The 18,970-nt window shown below is 52.3% G+C and overlaps 1 protein-coding gene across 4 annotated transcripts in view; it reads right to left on the minus strand.

Moving 5' to 3' along the window:
* Window positions 1-193: 193 nt before the first annotated feature.
* Atp6v1c2 (ATPase H+ transporting V1 subunit C2) overlaps window positions 194-18,970 on the minus strand; it is a 39,659-nt gene continuing 20,882 nt past the window's right edge. Inside the window, exons 5-15 of one of the 4 annotated variants that reach the window (XM_090337445.1) lie at window positions 17,899-17,928; window positions 11,040-11,134; window positions 8,361-8,452; window positions 7,604-7,702; window positions 6,957-7,025; window positions 5,923-6,015; window positions 5,730-5,823; window positions 2,644-2,781; window positions 1,722-1,819; window positions 672-804; window positions 194-404 (exon numbers count right to left, since the gene is read on the minus strand). In XM_090337445.1, the coding sequence (XP_090193571.1) occupies window positions 315-404; window positions 672-804; window positions 1,722-1,819; window positions 2,644-2,781; window positions 5,730-5,823; window positions 5,923-6,015; window positions 6,957-7,025; window positions 7,604-7,702; window positions 8,361-8,452; window positions 11,040-11,134; window positions 17,899-17,928 (1,031 nt within the window). In that variant the 3' untranslated portion in view covers window positions 194-314. The remainder of the gene's footprint in view (window positions 405-671; window positions 805-1,721; window positions 1,820-2,643; window positions 2,782-5,729; window positions 5,824-5,922; window positions 6,016-6,956; window positions 7,026-7,603; window positions 7,703-8,360; window positions 8,453-11,039; window positions 11,135-17,898; window positions 17,929-18,970) is intronic. The other 3 variants (XM_090337446.1, XM_090337447.1, XM_090337448.1) reach the window with 3 other exon arrangements.

The raw sequence follows: 18,970 nt of genomic DNA on the forward strand, positions 1-18,970 counted from the left end.
GTTTTGCGTTTCCCACAAGGGTCCCAGGCAAGCGTGGAAGAGCAGGGACTGAGTGCTTCCCAGGTTGTAGGCAGTTCACAGTTATATAAAACGCTCAGGAAGAAACATTTTGAATTACTGTTAGAACCTAAGAAAAAATGATTTGAGGGACTGAGCATTTTATTGTAACTTAAAAAAAATAAACACACTGTAACTAACGCTTGTGAGCAATTTGTCTGAAAATGAAAATTGCCTAGGGCTTTAGAGTTGGGTTCGTGAGCAAAAAACGGTAAGGTGTGCGTGTCGGGATTTGGTGGTGCCAGGTGCAGGCCCTGCTACTCAAGGAGGCTCAGGTCGATGTGGAAGTAGACGTAGGGGAAATAGTCCTGGTTGCTGAGCTGAAGCCCAGGGATCTCCACCGAGGCCTGCAAAAGAAGAGCAGGCAGTGGTGTCAGTGTGTGAACTTGTTTCCTGGTTCACTTCCCGTCTGTGAGGAAGCTGGGTGGGTACTGACCATGGAGAGGACCACAAGGACTGCACCCACCCCTCCTATGTCCATGCGTGTACACTCACACACACACACACACACACACAGTCCCTTCTTGCTTCCTGATGCTTTCCTAACAGACTGTCAAGTGCCTTGTTGGAAGGCTGCCCCATGTCCACGGAGCCAACACCGAGCCTGTACCTACATCTAGTATACTGGCAGCCGCCACCTCATCCAGGTGTCGGAAAACAGAGTTAAGTACTTCTCGCAGGCGTTTGGTCGCTGACTTCTTATGAGGCTGCAGGAGGACAGCCTGGAAGTTCACCGGCAGTCCATACCTGGGTGGACAAAAATCAGTATGGGAGCTTCCATCACCCAGCATGGTTTAAGAAAAGCAAAGTAAATGATGAAGTTGGGTGAAGTTAGATCTCCCTGGGGAGAGGGCTAGACCCCTAGCTACTCCTCAGCACTGAAAGCCTTGCTCAGCTGGGGGTTTTTTGGTTTTGGTTTTGTGGGTCTTGGGGTTTGAACTCCGCCTGGTTGCTGTCCCTGAGCTCTTCATCTCAAGGCTACTGCCCTACCCCGGAGCCAAGCCCCACTTCCCATTTTCTAGAGGTTAACTGGAGATAAGAGTCTCAGGTCCTTTTGTGCCCAAGGTGGCTTTGATCCTCAGATCTCAGCCTCCTGAGTAGCTAGGATTACAGGCGTGAGCCACCGTGCCCAGCTAGCTGTTCTTGATCAAATATCAAGAATTTCCTTCTACTGAGTCTTCATGTAGATGGAAAAGATTTTAAATCTAACTAGTCACCACTTGGGATGAACTATTCCCAGGGTGCTATTTGTCCACATTGCTGGCTATCCAAGCTCTGTTGTCACCTGGGGGACAAGGGGCTGAAGACCTGTCACTGCAGTGAAGGGCCCTGCCCCCCACCCAGCTCCCAGGCCACTGCTGGGCATCGCTGCCTCCTGCATGCCAGGAGTGCTCAGGAAGTCAGTGCAGCCCTCACGGCGGGCAGGTGTTCACTGCCACCTCTAGGAATCATGCCTGCCAAGGGATGGGCATCCCAGCACCAGGGAGCCATGGATAACAAGGGGCCAAGGGCCAAGTGGGGTTCATCTGGTTGCCAAGAACCAGGAGGCAACTGGAGATCGAGGAGGCGGGAAGGGAGGGTAGGGAGAAGCAGGAGCTCGGGAGCCCCTCTCGGCCCTGCCACCCACCGTGAGGGCAGCCCCAGCCCCCGACCCCTCCACACACCTGAGCACAGACTCCACAAACACTCTCAGGGCCTTGATGTGGATCCAAGCAATAAAGGCTTCGCTGAAGTTCACTTTGAGCCAGCGCAGCAGAGGGCCCTGGAAGACAGGTGGGCTGCATGAGCCATCCAGCCATCACCCATGAGGGCCCAGGACAGCACCGGGCCTTGACAGAGCAAGCCCAGCCCAAGAGAAGAAACACCAGGAGCCAGCACAAGCAGTCAGAAGAATCCCGGATGAGGTTGGGGCAGCTGGCACTCGGGAAGCTCAGCGGGTCAGCCACCTGCACATGCGAGGGCCACCACAGACCAGGGTGGGGGCCGGGCAGCTCCTGACCTCAGGCCCGGAGACAGGCAGCGATGAGCTTCCGCCTGGCACGCGCACAGCCAAGGAGCCCACGTCCTTGGAGGCATGGCTCCTGCGGGGTCTGGCACCCTCAGCCAGCTGTAGCTTTAGGCCCTCAGGCCCCATCTAGAAGCCACAGCCGCTAAGACTGGGGTGGCCGGTCCTGGCCAGGGAATTCAGAGTCGTGGAGTAAGAGCTCCAGTCTCCCACCAAATTCCTCCAAGGCAGTGAAGGGCAAGGAAACGATCCAGCCGGGGCAGCCAGGGTAGATGGAGGATGGGGAAGCTGAGCTGCCCAACCATCACCCCTTACCAGGGCCCTACCCATCACCAACTCTTGCCACCTCCGGCCAGGGCACAGACACCCTGGCCATCAAAGCACCATCTCCTGCTGCGAGGGGCGCTGTAGAAAGACCCTGCAGCCTGGAGCAAGGGATGATTGTGGACTCCTTGAATTTCAAACCTCACGAAGCCGAAGAAGATGATGGAAAATGCAAGAATCGGTTTTGTCACAAGATGCCTGGAGTTGGCAGAGAGATGCGAGCCAGAGACCCCCGGGACTCCCTGAGGGCTGCTTACCTCACCCTCGCCCTCACTCTCTCTCTCTCTGTCGGTCTGCCCCGCAGCGGACCTATCGGGGTTCCCTAGCGGGGTTACCTTAACCTTGTGGTCGCGGTAGGTGGATGATCCCTTTTTAAGAGTAACACAGGAAGTTTGCTAAAGGCACAGAAATGATTTATTAATCTTTCAGCAAGCATACATCACAAACACACAGAAAATAATTCTTGCCACTCCCCCACCAAGGGAAAAAAAAAAACAAAACAACAACAACAAAACACAGACTCCAGAGTCCTGAGACTTGCATGCTGGTTCCATTAAGGCCAGGGCCAGGACTTGCAGCCTGTGTCTCCAAATTCTAGGGACAATCGCTGCCAGAGGGGTCACCCCGTACCCTCTCCCTGCCTGCATCATTAGCATCTCAGCCTACAGAGCACATCTGCCTAACTTAGCACATCTGTCCAGCTGAGTGCAGGCACATGCAGAATGCTTCTCAGCTCTCTCTTTAGCATCCTGTCTGCAAATGGGTGAGAAACAGGGGACCATGCTACCCTGTGCTCTCATGTCCCCTGAATGCCCAGGACCTAGCAAACACCTCCAGATGACAGATAAAGGTTGAAAGGTGCTGGGTTCCAAGCAGACCGAAGGAGGAGAGACCCCGGGCTGCCAGGGAGGGGCTGCCCTGCTGAGCCCACTAAGGTTCTGCCCTCTGGCACAGCTGGAGGTCACCTTGGAGCCCAGATCCCCCCAACCTTCCCCACCCCAAGGCAGGCCTCTCAGCAAGCTCCCCAGGTCAGCACAAGGGTGGGGACGACGTCACGTAAAGATACACCAGCTGGCACGCTGAGCCCCGTGTGGCAGGTGGCAGAGGCTCACTTGTCACCCTGCACCACAGGGAGCCTAGCAGGCTTGTGCCAGCGTAGAAATGGGTGCCAAGGTCCTACTTTCCAGCTCTCCTCTGGGCTGGACCCATTTCAACCTCCACAATCCAATCCCACCTAAGGTATTCTCTGGAGGGTTGGGTAGAGGACCACAGGAAGCAGAGAAGGCTCGGCTAATGGGTGCTGGCCCACTGAGGCCAAGCTAGGATCACCCCTGCTCTTGGTGACTGTCATGCCAGGCTGGGTTTGCCTGGTCTGTGCCAATGTTCCAAGAACTCAAGCACCCACAGAGGCCAGGTCTCCATCCTCAGGGACCTCCATTATGAGGCGGGAATCTTGAGACTGGGCTTGAGAAGCAGGGATACCAGCTCCACACACATATGTGTCTCCACATAGGGGTTCTGCATGTATTTGTGCTGAGGGAAGAGGGTTAAAATCCACAGTACAAACTCTGTGTGTGTGTGTGTGTGTGTGTGTGCACGCGCGCGTGCGTGAGTGTGCGTACCCCTATGCTAGAGTTTGAACTCAGAGCCTCATGGACTTGCTTAGCTTTTTCAATCAAAACTGGCCTATCACTTGAACCACACCTCTCTCCACTTCCGACTTTTTGCTGGTGTTGGTTGGGAGATTGAACTTGATCGCTTTTCTGCTCAGAGCAAACGTTTACTCCTTTGAGTCACAGCTAAACTTCTGGTTTTCTGTTGTTAATTGGGGAGAAGAGTCTCACAAGACTTTCCTGCCTGGGCTGGCTTTGAACTGTGATCCTACTATCTCAGCCTCCTGAGTAGCTGGGACTACAAACATGAGCCACCAGTGCCTGGCTTGACTTGGGACTCTTTTTCTCGGTTAACTGTAGAGAAGTGTCTCATTGATTTCTCTGCCTTTGCTGGCTTTGAACTACACTCCTCAGATCTCAGCCTCCTGAGTCGTTAGGATTATAGGCGTGAACCACTGGTACCTGGCTCTACTGTCAATTTTCTATATCATTTCCCTCTGAAGGTAAAGGCAGTGAGACTCTGAGATGTCTGCTTTCAGAAGGGGATAGGAAGAGGGAGACTCCACTGCTTTTCTGAGAGAAGCCACTGTCTCAGAGAGATCAGGTCAATCTCAGTGGCCTGGCCAGGGGCCCTGCCTCTTCTCCCCAGCACACACAGGAAGTACATGCTAGTTGTTCTTAGTAGATGGATTGGCATGTGGTCTGAAGAACCCTCCCCATTTAGGCTTGAGGGGGGAGAGAGGAGAACAGGCCAGAAAACATTCGGCTCAGTGGGATGGACTCCTGGGGAGCCAGCAGGCCACAGGGCTAGTGCTTTACCATCGGAGCCACAGTCCCACATCAGCGTTTTAATGACCAGCTGGAGATAAGAGCCTCCCAGACTTTCCTGCCTGGGCTGCTCTCAACCATGGTCCTCCAATCTCAGCTTCCTGAGATTTCAGCAGGCATGAGCCACCAGCGCCCACCTTATCCTCCAAGTTTCTTTCTTCTTTCTTTCTTTTGTCGGTCATGGGGCTTGAACTCTGGGCTGGGCACTGTCCCTGAGCTCTTTAACTCAAGGCTATCACCCTACCCCTGGGCCTGGGTATTGTCCCTGAGCTCTTCAGCACAAGGCTACAGCCCTACCCTTGAGTCACAGCCCCACTCCCTGTTTTCTAATGGTTAATTGGAGATAAGAGTCTCACATTCTTTAATGCCCGGGCTGGCTTTGAACCTCAAACCTCAGATCTCAGCCTCCTGAGTAGTAAGGATTACAGGCGTGAGCCACTGCGCCTGGCTCCACCATGTTTCTAAGTGGCTGTGGTCAGAACTCTCCTAAGTAAGTACCTTCGCATTGTTAAGACCACAGGAAGGTGGTGGTATCCTGGAAACCACACATGCCAAGGAGAGCAGGTGTCAGTGGCAGTGCTAATTCTGGGCACCGATGCTTCTGCCTGGAGCCCACCTGCCCTCTGCCCTCCCCCCAGGGAGGCTTGAGAAGGTCTGCTGTCTGGGGAGGGCCTCCATGTCCCATCTGCAGGACAGGTAAGAACTGGTCCAGCTGGGCAGGACGGGGAGGGAGGGAGCTCTACCCATCCCCCTCTCCCCAGACCCCACCCTTGAGGCCCCAAGAGAACAGGTGCTCCTGAGGGTGTGGGAGATTGGCAGGTGGACACTTGGCTCCAGAGCATGGATGGTGAAGGTTGCCGTGTTTCATGAACAGCCTCCCGCCTGCCTGCCCTGGTACTCACATACTGTTGCTTCTTATCAGACAGAAGTCTGGTCATCTCTTCCCTTTCCCTTTTGATTTCTTTCTCGTCATAGTAAAATTCACGGACAGTGAACCTTAAAACAAGCATACCATGGCTGTTACTAAGAAGCACTTGGATGGGGCAGGGATTCCCCAGGGGCCACATCTGGAGGCCCTCAAGGCCTCACCCTTACTTGTTTTCTTTGGCTTTGACCTTGAAATCATCAATCACTCTTCGAAACAGAGTCACAGTGAAGAGGCCGCCATCGTTGTCCTCCGCAATCAATCTGTTGAAAAGAAGCTTGTTTCCTACAGTGCTCCCTGGGGTCACCCTGGACCCAAGCTGGAGCTGAACTCAAGAAGGAAAAGAGTTCCTCTTTCGTTTTTTCTGTTGGTTGTGCGGTTTGAACTCCGGGCCTGGGTTCTGTCCCTGAGCTCTTTTTGCTCAAGGCTAACAACATTCTACCACAGCACCACTTCTGGTTTGCTGGTGATTAAATGGAAATAAGAATCTCCCAGACTTTTATATATAGTACATATAATAGTATATGCTATTACATATAGTAGACATTATAGTACATAATCTATATAGTATAGATAATGTGGCATATGTATGCCATTATATATTCTATGGTATGTGTGATGTATTATACATGACAGATTTTTGTGGTATTTCTAAATAATGAAAAATGTATTTTTATTTCTGCAGTACCCACTAGCTGCCTTATGTGCTCTGACCCCCACAGGCCACACCCTGAAACTGTCTTCCTTCCCACCTGGGACTCTGGTCAGGTGTTTACAGGACCCCTGATGGGGCAGAACAAACAAAGCAGACAGTGCAGAGATCAAAGCCGAGGATCTACTGAGAAGCCCTGGATGGATGAAGATGGATGGATGGATGGATGGATGGATGGATGGATGAATGGATGAATAGATGGATGGAAGGGTGAATGGACAGATGGATGGAGAAATGGATGGATGGATGGATGGATGGATGGATGGATGGATAGTTGGATGGATGGATGGATGACAACCAGGCAGCCTATCCACAGGAGGGGCAGGGGAATAGAGTTTTGAAAGATAAAAGCAAGTTGGTGATAGAATTCTGGGCCAAGCATCCAAGAAAGCACAGCTGAGTGGCCCAAGAGGAGCTGAGAGGCTGAAGAGAGCAGGGGTGTAGCGCCTCATGCCCTGCGGGTACCCAGAGCTGAGCTGGTGTCTCACTTACTTGGTTGACCGAGGGACCACCATATCAGAGAGTGATTCATAGGTCTTCTGCCACCGGGCATAGCTCGGCCTGGGAGGACACAGAACCATTCATTCTACAGTGGCAAAGGGCTCTGGGGTCCTGAGGCTCAGGAAGCTGTGCTTGCCTTTTCCTGAGAGGTAGGACTGTGGAGAATCCCCAGCATGCCTGCAGGTCCTGCCCTGGGGACACCTCGGCCTGGCCCCAACCTCCTGGGCCTGCCTGCCTGTGAGAGCTCCAAGTCTTCTACAGAAGTTTCCACCGAGACAGTGAGGTATAGACATGTTTGTAGACGACTAATAACATGAGACCTGACCCAGTGGATGACCTGAGGCAAGCTAATGGCCTCAGGACAAAGTTGAGAAAAGTCAGAACTCCCAAGCCTGTTGTGGGATGAAATATTGTCTGTGACTAATGAAGCACAGAGTAGGGGCTCCATAAAGGGCTGCGTATATCACGGTCACCATCTCCCTACTTCTGTGACCACAGCTGCTCTCTAGGTCTTCTAAACCTGGCCGGTGACACAGGAATGGCCCATGTCCTTGTCTCTCTGTCCACTGAACAGGACGATTTCCTTCTACAGTCCCTCCGCCCAGCCCTCTCCTCTCCCCCTCTTCCTGGCCACATACTTGGGGACAATAACCAGCAGGGTGATGAGATATTCTGAATCTAACACGAAGTCCTCTTTGCTCACAATATCGCTCAGGGTCCGAGTGAAGAGGTTCCCCCTGGAAAGCCATGAAACAAAAGGTGTCGCGAGCAGAAAGTGGCACAAAGCTCCCCACACCTGCAACCCCAGGGACTGGGGCGGGAAATGGAGCAGGCTCAGGAGAGTGCCTCTGGATGCTGGAGCCTCCTCCCAGACCCCACCCCAGCATCAGGGCTGCTGCCTCCTGCTTCCAGGGCCAGGAAGGCCGGCTGGACCTCAGCCACGGTCACCACTCACTTGAGGGGTTCTGGATCCAACACAGTGACTGCAGCACCACCAGGGAGACCTCAGGTGGCAGGCAGCTAACATTACTTGCCTAGTCAGAGTTCCGTGTCACTTTACAGGCCTTGAAAGAGACCAGGGGACACTCACCTGAAACAACTTTGCCCTTGCCCAAGGGACTTATGGCAGGACTAGCCGAGGGATGGGCGAATGTAGCTGCACATGGCTGCCAGACCCCCAGAGGCCCGGAGCTGAGGCAGCGCCAGAATGGCCTTCCAGCCACAGCTGTGCCCCGGGCAGGAGCCCACCCTGCTCTCTGTCCCTGCCAGAGCAGAAGGCTCAGCACCCCAGCTGCTCACAGCCCTTTGCAAGGTGCCCCACACACCCTCCACTGGAATGGGGCCTGAGGGGGCCTGGGAAGCAGAGCAGAGCCCGCGCGGGAGCCCAGTACACACGTGGACTTCTTCTCCAGGTTCTCCAGGTTCATCTTGAGCGTGCTGTAGGCGGCCGTGCGGGACTTCAGGTCAGTCTCGATCTGGGCCAGTTGCTGTGTGAGGAAGGAAAATGCGCCTGGTGACCACGACGAATGAAGGAATGGTTGAACTTTTCCAAATGGCCACAAAGAATTCACAGGCACTTAAGAAAAGCAGTGATCCGGGGCCGGGAGCGCGGCCCAGTGGTAGAGTGCTTGCCTGGCGTGCACAGCGCCCTGGGTTCGATTCCTCGGTACCACATGCACAGAAAAAGCTGGAAGTGGTGCTGTGGCTCAAGTGGGAGAATGCTAGCCTTGAGAAAGCTCAAAGACAGTGCCCAGGCCCTGAGTTCAAGCCCCAGGACTGGCAAAAAGGAAGAAAGGAAGGACGGAGAGGAGAAGAGAGGAGGGGAGAGGAGGGGGGAAAGGAGAAAAACTGATCTACCCAAAGTCCAGGGGCCTCATCTATCTGCCCAGCTCTGTTTCCCACCCGAAGAGGGAGGTGACAGGGCAGCCAGGATGACTGAGGTCCCTGGACGCAGCAGTTCAGGGGCACCTCGAGCTCCTCCCATGGCGAGCGCTGTCTTGTCAGGACGGAGCACACGAAGGCGCGCTGCACAGACGCGTGAGGACGACGATGCACACACATCTGCTGGCACCTGTGCTGTGGGCACCTTGGAGCCTCTGAGAGCCCAGCCCAGGAGTCGCCTGGCCACCCGGGTGGGACCACAACGGGCACAGCTACAGCCTGCAATCAGCACATGGCAGAGCAGCTGGCCCCGTGCATGTGGAGTGGGGAGAGACTCGTCCATGGAAACTGAGGCCAGCCTGCAGCGCAGGAGCAAGGCAGCAGGCAGCTCTGCAATGCGTACAGAGCACTGCACTGCACCACAGCGCAAGCCAGACAGGAGCCTTTGTGTGCTTTGTGTGGTGATGAGGGGTTGAAGGCAGATTTACCATGGTTCTGAAAAACAATCTTCAAAACCTTGACATTCATAAAAAGCTGCAAAAATACTATAAGAAATGCCATCATTTACATGAACCTTCATGACTTCTCACTGCACACAAACACCACACTCGCTGGACGCCTCCCATGCAACTATACAACCATACACTAACCACACCACACTCTCTGGACGCCTTCCACCCCTATACCACTCTTTTTTTTTTTTTTAACTGTAGGTCATGGGGCTTGAACTCTGGGCCTAGGCACTGTCCCTGAGCTCTTCAGCTCAAGGCGACCACCCTACTACCCCTGAAGCCACAGCCCCACTTCCCCTTTTCTAGTGATTATTTGGGGATAAGAGTCTCATGGTCTTTAGTGCCCGGGCTGGCTTTGAACCTTGATCCTCAGATCTCAGCCTCCTGAGTAGCTAGGATTACAGGCGTGAGGCACTGCATCCGGCCCTATACAACTCTTCAACACCACACTGGCTGTATTCTTCCTATATAACTATTCAACCACCATCAGTATACACCTCCTACACAGACACAACTCATCTACACCAGCTCACTGCACACGTCTCACACCTACACAACCCTTCAACACCATACCCGCTGTATACCTGCTGCATATATGAACTCCTCTATACCATCCTCACGGTACAGTTATACAACTACATAACCAAACAACACACAACACCACACTCATCTAGCTATACACTATGCTACCACACTTGATGTATACCTACACAGACACAATATGTCAAGCTTACTATACAGCTACATCATATATAGTCATACTATATACCACGCCCCCTGTACACCGAGAGAAGCACACTGCAACACAATGTCTACAGGTCCACAACCAAACTACAACATACTCATTGTAGAGCTACATGAGTATACAACCACACTACACCATAGTATAGCTGTTGGCCCCACACAGTGACCCCAGGGACCTGTGCTATGGAGTTTGGAATTAAAGGACCAGGGGGAAAGCATGGCTTAGCAAACAGACACTGCCTGTCCACCACTGCTGTCCCACGAGGCCCGGGGGTGAATTGGTGCATAATTTAGGACCCGGGCTCCTAAATCAACTCTCTCTCTCCCTCTCCCTCTCCCTCCCCCCCCCTCTCTCTCTCTCTATCTCTATCTCTATCCCTCTCTCCCTACTCTGTGCCAGTACCAGGGTCTCATGGTGGCTCAGCTTACTTCCTCCCAGTTGGTGTTCGACCATATGGTCCTTGCCTCCAGTCCAGCCCACACTTTCACGAGTCAATCGGAGATGGAGTTTCACTGTCTTTACTGCACAGGCTAACTTCCAACAACAGCCTCTTGAGTGACAAGAACATGAGCCACCGGTACCTAGCTTATGAACTCTACTCAAGCAACTCATAGAGTTGGGGAGTTTCAGGTTTCCAAGGGCAGCCTAGGGAGGAACTAGGTGTCCCCATCAAAACCTTCTAAGAAGAGTCAGGGGAAGCGAAAGGAACCGGCTCTGGGGTCTGGGGTCAGAACAGCATCCAGGAGATGAGACGGGAGCGTGTGTGGTAGACCTTCCTGCCAGAAAAGACCCGAGGCCCGCTCCGGACAGGCAGGGTAAAGCCCTACCCAGGTCAGCAGGCAGGAGCAGAACTGCCGTTTCCCTCCTCTGTGTTGCCAGAGTCTCAACCCAATGGACGGCTGGCTGGTCAGCTGTGCACACAGCAGGCCCTCTCACCTTTGTGAGGGTGTCCACCACATTCGCCAGAGGCTGCTTTGCAGGGTACTTGGCCATGTCCCATTCAAAGTGAGTCACGAAGGACGTCAAGTCAACTAGAACACAAGCACAGTTCAACAAATGAAGGCAGCGCTCTCGTCTCCCAACCCCAAGTTTACAGAACCCGCCGCCTACTGGCTACTCAGGGGGCACAAACACCCCACAGATCAGGGCATGAAAACTGTCACAGCTGCCATCTCCCTGCTCCCCCCCCCCCAGCCACCTTGTCCCCAATTGGCTGTTGGGTACAAGGCCACACCCTGACATTCCGAGGGAAACAGGCCACTTCTCCACCTTCTCCAGTCAGCACTGTTTTGAGGGACCCTAAGGTCACACCGGTCCCTGAAAAGCCACACAGCCCACAGCCTGGCCTAGGTATCATCTGCTTGTGAACCAGGCATCTCTCTGCCTCCTGAGCCTCACCACGAGACAAGGCCATTTCAACCTACCCTGTTCCTTACCCACCTTACCCTTTAGCCAAACACCCGAGCTTTGTGACCACGGCTCTTCTACCTGGACGGGTGTGCACCTGCCAGGGGTGCCCTTAAAGTCTACCTTAACATTGCTTTTCCTTTTCTTCCTCCAAACACAAATACAACTTACTGCCCTCAGGGTGATTGTGTGGCACTGAAACCAGCTGTGGGGAGGAGAGGGTGAGGCCTGGAACTGGTGCCAGATGTAACACTCACTAAGCCTGGCTGAGGCAGAGTCCAGGCCCCTGGCAAGTGAAGAGTGCCTGAAGAGTGGCAGACACTTCTTCCTTTTCTTTCCTCTCTCTCTCTGTCTCTCTGTCTGTCTCTGTCTCTGTCTCTGTCTCTGTCTCTCTCTCTCTCTTTCTTCCTGTATTGGGCTGTGAACTCAGGGCCTCACAATGACTCAGCTGGAACTCTACTTCTTGAACCACACCTCCAATCCAACCTTTTGATGGTTAATTGGGAGTGGAGTTTCATACTGCGTCCTATAGGTCTCTGCTTCTCAAATAGCTAAGATGATAGCCGTAGGCCACCAGCACCACCAAACAATGACCTCCTCCTCCTCCTCCTCCTCCTCCTCCTCCTCCTCCTCTTCCTCCTCCTCCCCCCCTCCTCCTCCCTTTCTTTTTTTCCTTCTCTTCCTTTTATTTGTTTTTGAGATCCTGTCGTACTGTATTGCCCAGGCTACCCTTGAGGTCCTGGGCTCAGATGATCCCCCCTCAGCCTCAGCTTCCCCTCCCTGAGACCCCTAGATACACAATCCTGTGTCTGGTTTATCACCTCCTGTGAATACCTGCTCTGTGGCAAAGCAGGAAATTGAGCGAGTGGTTGTGGTGGAATTTTCCTCATCCTGTTCCTAGCAAATTATCCCTTCCTAGGCTGGAGTTCCCATGCAGGTCCTGGACAGGAAGGTGATTCCCAGGGACAGTCACTCAGCACACTGTCACCTCTACCCCCACAGAGAGAGCCCTGCTCTCTCCAGATGGGGACAGCTCAGACACCCTGCCCACCGCTGTGTCCTCACAGTGAACAGATGCCCAGGCACGAGGCACCATCAGTGACCGCTGAGCTGCTGGCAGTGTGGGCGTGAGGAGGGCTTAGAGCAGGCTCTGGAGCCTTGCCAGGCCAGGACGGCTTCACCAGGGCAAGACTCCCACAGAGACTGAGGGGAAGAGGAGCCGTGCCCGGCTCTGAGGGAAGGTAGCCTCGTCAGGAGGCTGAGGGCCTTGTGTTGGGTCAGGTGGCATCTCGGGGTGGGGCTGATGGACCAAGAGGGAAACAAGGCTGGACGGAAGAGCAAGCTGGGCATAAGGTCTTGCTGGCACCTGCACATGGCCACGCTAGGTCTTGTACCCTCCACTCCTATTGTGTCAAAAATTGGTCATGAGGGCCGGGAGTTTGGCCTAGTGGTTAAAGTGCTTGCCTTGCATGCATGAAGACCCGGGTTCGATTCCTCGGTACCACATACATAAAAAAAGGCCGGAAGTGGTGCTGAGGCTCAAGTGGTAGAGCTCTAGCCTTGAGAAAAGTCCAAGGACAGTGCTCAGGCCCTGAGTTCAAGCCCAGGACTGGCCAAAAAAAAAAATTGGTCATGAATGCCTCCAACTCAGACAGCAGTGACAAATGGGGTCACCACATGAGCCTCCAGGAGGCTGTGTCACCAATGAGCCACAGAGGAGCTAGCCAGATGTCCATACATTGGGAGAGTTCCCTGGGTTGGGACAGAAAGAGGCCAGCAGGGCATCAGCAAGGGTGTGGGAGAGAGAAGGTAAGGTGGATAGGGGCAGGAGAGGCCCCAAGAGAAACAAGTTAAGGACTCACTCAACAGCATGCAAGACTCATGACACACCAGGCACCAAGGAGGCCGGGTTACACCAGGCTGCTAGGCTGGGCGACAGGGTGGAGGGATGTGGCTGCCCTAAGCCAGGCAGCCACAGAGGCAGTGGCAGGGATGGGGCACAGGGAAGAGATGAGTTCAGCTTTGACAGGCCTGAGTTTAATCTGTGGGCACACAAGTTCCCCAAAAGCTAAGGTAACTCATGAGGAAACTGGCCTTGTGGCAACATTGCTGGCACCTCATGAGGTAAGAGATGGCCTTACCCATGGCTTCCCTCGGGCCAGCACACATGACTCATGTCCCTTAATTGACTTTTCAGCCCTATAAAGTTCTATTATCTTGTCCGTGAGCAAACCTGGGCATGGAGTTATGTAAGCTCGGCTGTAACAGAAGAAGGGAGTACCAGGCCCTCTGTCCCCTGCCTGCCGTGCCATCCCTTAGCAGGACACGGCTAAGTACAGGGGAAGAGGGAGGCTCCTTCCTCCTTCGTCGGAAACCCACAGGTGCTCTTGAGTTCTCTCGTCCTCGGAGAGGTCTTGGGGAGATTTCGTGGTGGACATGTCCAACACTGGCTTCAGAACGACACAGTGTGTTGTTCTGGAAGTGTTGACAAGAGACGCTGGGAGCGCTAGGGGTGGCGCCCTCACCTAATGGACGTGTGTCCTTATGGGAAGGGACAGCAGGAAGCGTCTTCCCTGTCCACCTCCACACATAGGAAGCAACGAGAGGCCACGAGAGGACACAGTGAGGAGGTAGCCACCACAAGCCAAGGCAGAGAGTCCTCCTCAGAAACTGAACTGGCTGGAAACTTGATCTCAGAGGACTTGAGAACCAAGAGAAAATAAAGGCCTGCTGCTGAAGCTGCCCAGTGGGTGAAATGTTTGCAATGGCCGCCCAAGTGGACTTGGGAACTGGTTTTGGTATCAGTACAGACTTCGGCTTTGCCATACCAACTGGGAGAGCATGAAGAGAGGTTGAGCAGGCAGCTCCGAGGGACCGACCCCATGGCAGCCAGGGCAATGGATTCCCCCTGTTGAATCCCACAGTAGGCAATGGGTGACCCCAGGCCCAGGCATGTGGCAAGCAAGCAGAAGCCCAAGACCGAGGTCAGAGCAGACGTGTGCTTCGCCTGCGCCTCCCTACCACCTTTCATGTCCTGGGGTCCTAGTTCAAGTCTAGTCCTACTTGATTCCTCTCTCATTGCGGCCTCAATGCTTTCATGCTCATCCCTCAGGGAGCCCAGCGGCCCTGACTGCCCCTCACCATACTAGCCTGAGGTCTGTGACACTGTTGACACTGTTGACACTGCCTCTGGCCACACATGCCTGTACTCTCAGGCTCCTTCAGGGCATTCTGTGACTCTCTTGTCCCTGTGTCCAGAGCCTGTCACTGTGCCCCCCCCCCCCCCCCACAGAGCACATCCCCCTCCCTGCCAAGGCAGCCTTACTAACTCGCACCCTTGTCACTACTTGGGAGACATATTTGGGGCTGGCATGGTAGTGTGCACGTGAGCCAGCCTGGACACACAAATCCAGGGGCTCTCATCTCCAAGTAATCACCAGAAAAAATCTCAAGTGAGCTGCGGTTCCAATGGAGTGGAAAAGTTTTGGGACAGCTGAGTCAACCCAGGGGCTGAGTTCAAGGCCCAGGACCACACAAAACAAAGGAACAACCACCACAACAAAATACTGCACAAGGCCTGTCACATCTTGAGCGATGACGGCATCATCGAAAGACCAGCCCAAGCTCTTGCCAGCACACGGGAGGGTGCCTGCCTGCCCAGCTGTGGCTGCTGCCTGGATAGCTAGAAAGCTGTTGTTTCCGGCCTACCCTACACTCAGCTCCTTTAGGTCCATCCACTCTCAGTGCTCAGCTGGCGGCTGACAGGAAAAATCAAAAGGCGCCCAGGCTAGGTGAAATGCCTAGAACATGACTGCTAAAAAGAGTATGTAAGGGGACCGGGAGTTTGGCCTAGTGGTAGAGTGCTTGCCTAGCATGCAAGAAGATCTGGGTTCAATTCCTTAATACCACATACCTAGAAAAAGCTGGAAGTGGTACTGTGGCTCAAGTGGTAGAGCTCTAGCCTTGAGAAAACCCAAGGACAGTGCTCAGATCCCAAGTTTAAGCCCCAGGACTGGCAAAAAAAAAAGTATGTGGGGCCGGGAGTTTGGCCTAGTGGTAGAGTGCTTGCCTAGCATGCACAAAAACCCAGGTTCGACTCCTTGGTAGCACATAAATAGAAAAAGCTGGAAGTAGTGCTGTGGCTCAAGTGGCAGAGTGCTAGCCTTGAGAAAAAGCCCTGAGTTCAAGCCCCACGACTAGCAAAAAAAAAAAAAGGTAAAGAAATGAACAGGGATGCTGTAATCTGAGGACTGGGGTTCAAAGCCAGCCCACCCAAGAAAGTTCACGAGACTCATCTCCAATTAACCACCAGAAAACAGGAAGTGACGCTGTGACCCAAAGTGGAAGAGCACTAACCTTGAGCAAAATATCACTGGGACACACACAGGCCCTGAGTTCTACATGCAGCAGAACCCTGGCTCAGATGACTCCTTCCCTGTAAACTTGTCCTGAAGAGAGGATTAAAATCCAACCTCAAGGCACAAGGAGCTTCTTCAGTTAATTCCATCAATCTCTAAAGTGTGAGTGCCTAGCTGAAGAGAAAGATTTCCTTGTTTTAAAATCCTAGGAAATCTGGAGTCAAACCAGGTTTAAAAAGATCTCTTGACTTTCTTGGTACCTGTGGCTCATGCCTGTAATCCTAACTATTCAGGAGGCTGAGATCTGAAGTTCAGGCTTTATCGAAAGCCAGCTCAGGCAGGGAAGTCCCTGAAACTCATCTCCAATTAAACCACCAAAGGACTGAGCTCAGGTGGTAGCTCATGTGCCAGCACTGACTGAGAGAAAAGCTAAGGGACAGTGCACAGGTCCTGAGTTCAAGCTTCAGTACCAGCAATGAAAACAAAACAAAAATCTCAGCCGAATTTTCAGTCTCTAGAGACCATTTGAACTGCTGACGTTCAGAGTGGACTCTGGGCCCTGTGCTCTCATTTGGGCCCTATTGGCAGGGCTAACGTACAGATCAAGCTCCTAAGAACCAAGAAAACAAGCCCAATGGGAAGTATGACTTAAGTAGAGAGAGAAAGCCAAAGCAAGCAAGATAAACAAAGGCCAGGGCTGAGTTCAAATCCCTTTACTGGTAAAGAGAACGAAATAACAATAAAAGAGGACAAGAAAGTGGAGAAGGAAGGAACTGTCATAGGCTTGGTGCCATCTGGACTGGGGATGATAATCATATTTGATAATATCAGTAATATCTGAGAATATTAATAATATTAATGTCAACTTAAAGCTCAGCTGTATTTGAAGATAGAAGCGCAGCTCTTTGCCTCTTTTCTAAGAGCTCTATGAGTTGCCTGCTAAGACATACGATCCCTTGAGTCAGCTTGAAAAAGTTTTTCTTCCCATTAGCAAAAAATAGTGAAGGCCACTGGTGACTTCTGATCTGTAAAGGTTTGATGAGAGTGTGTGTGTGTGTGTGTGTGTGCGTGTGTGTGCGTGTGTGTGTGTGTGTGCGTGTGTGTGTGTGTGTGTGCGTGTGTGTGTGCGTGTGTGTATGTGTGTGTGTGTGTGCGTGTGTGTGTGTGTGCGTGTGTGTGCGTGTGTGTGTGTGTGCGTGTGTGTGTGTGTGCGTGTGTGTGTGCGTGTGTGTGTGTGTGTGCGTGTGTGCGTGTGTGTGTGTGTGTGTGTGTACTAGTCTTGGGCCCAGCCCCTTATCTTCTTCCCTGAAGGCGGTCTCATTATCCTTTGCGCCACATCTCCATGTCTAGCTTTTTGTTGGTTAATTGGAGATACTAGTCTCACAGATTTATCTGCCTATTTTGGCTTCAAATCTTAATCCTCACATAGTCCTGAGCCACTGGTTACAGGCTGTAAAGATTTTGTTGTTGTTTTTGCTCAAAAATGACTTAGTCCTTTATTCTCCTAGCTTGGGTGAGCAGAGTAGAGAAAAAAAACAACAAATAGTGAAAATGGCTCCTTCTAACACACTCACTGGAGTGGCCTGTTTGGATGCCACCCAGCAGGCTCTAGGTGAACCTTACCAAGGCCAGGCAAAGTGAGTTGCCATTTTCCTGAAAGCAAAGGCTCACCAATGAGGCAAGTAGGAAGCCAGGGACAGGGACAGGGACAACGGCCAGGAGCAACCAGACAGTGGGAAAGGTCACCTTGAACTCTGCTGAGTCCAGGCACTCTACTTTCAGGTGGTGTGCGGTGTGTGCAGGAGAGGCAGGGAACAGGAGAATGGGAGTGGGGGATGGAATAGCTACTATCCATGTTATATGGGCAGCATGACCAAGCCACGACATTGTCACTTGGGCAACTGTCATGACCTGATCACTGTACCCCTCCAACCATACCAAACCTCCCCCCAGCCAGGCCACATGGAACCACCTTGAGCACACACACACACACACACACACACACACACGCACACACACACAAAACCTACTCTTTAAACATTTCATCTTCTCCTTCAAACCTGTAATAGAATAAGGTGGAGTTAGGAGCCACGTTCAGATGTGGGAACAGAAACGCTTGCATTTGTTGGTTTAAACCAGAAAACACAAAGGGCTGTGTTTCCAGAGACCAAATACACATATATGTATGTATATACACATAGATACACATGCACATATACACATCAATACACATATACAAATGCATATACATATACGCACATGTACATATATACACATAGACATGCATGCATGCACAAATATGCATATACACGTGTGTATACACCTATACAATATATACACACAAACACGGCATTACAGATATACATATGTTTTTCTTATATCTACTCAATACCATTTTATCAAGTGATATGCTCCCACTTTCAATAGGTTGGCAGTCACACAATTTAGTTATTTCCAGAGGCACTTACACATTTAATTTTTTAGTTTCTAAAGTTTTTTTCCTGCACACTTGAATATGTTCCAATTGAAACGTCACTGGGGTCCAGGCAGCTTGGGGACCCCACGGAACAGGATCGGACACGGGAGATAGTTTGGACCCAGCCCTGGGTCTCCACTTTACTGTACAGACCCTGGAGACCTTGCTTAGCACATGAGCCATTTATTCTTCATGCCTTGTTTGGAGTGGAGTGGGTGAAATTTCCAAGTGTGGGCAGATAAGGGGGTCAACAGAACAGGCAGTGGGTAAGCAAGAGCCTGGGCTCAGACTCTCTTGAACTTTGTTCATTTCACTGAGGAATTCAGTAACACAGTAAGGAAGGCTGTATTATCCGGCTTGGTGTATCCTAGCTACTTGGAAGGATGAGATCTAAGGATTAGAGCTTGAATTCAACCTGGACAGACTGGTGGTTGAGGGGCTTGAACTCAAGGTCTAGATGCTATCCCTGCGCTCTTTTGTTCAAGGCTAATGCTCTATGGCTTTGAGTCATAGCACCATTTCCAGTTTTCTAGTAATTAATTGGAGATAAGAGTCTCACAGATTTTCCTGCACCAAGTAGCTTTGAACCACAATCCTCAGATCTCAGCCTCCTGTGTAGCTAGGAT

This window comes from Megascapheus bottae, chromosome 7 (genome assembly GCF_031878675.1).
Source record: "Megascapheus bottae isolate mThoBot1 chromosome 7, mThoBot2.hap1, whole genome shotgun sequence".
Classification (NCBI taxonomy): Eukaryota; Metazoa; Chordata; class Mammalia; order Rodentia; family Geomyidae; genus Megascapheus; species Megascapheus bottae.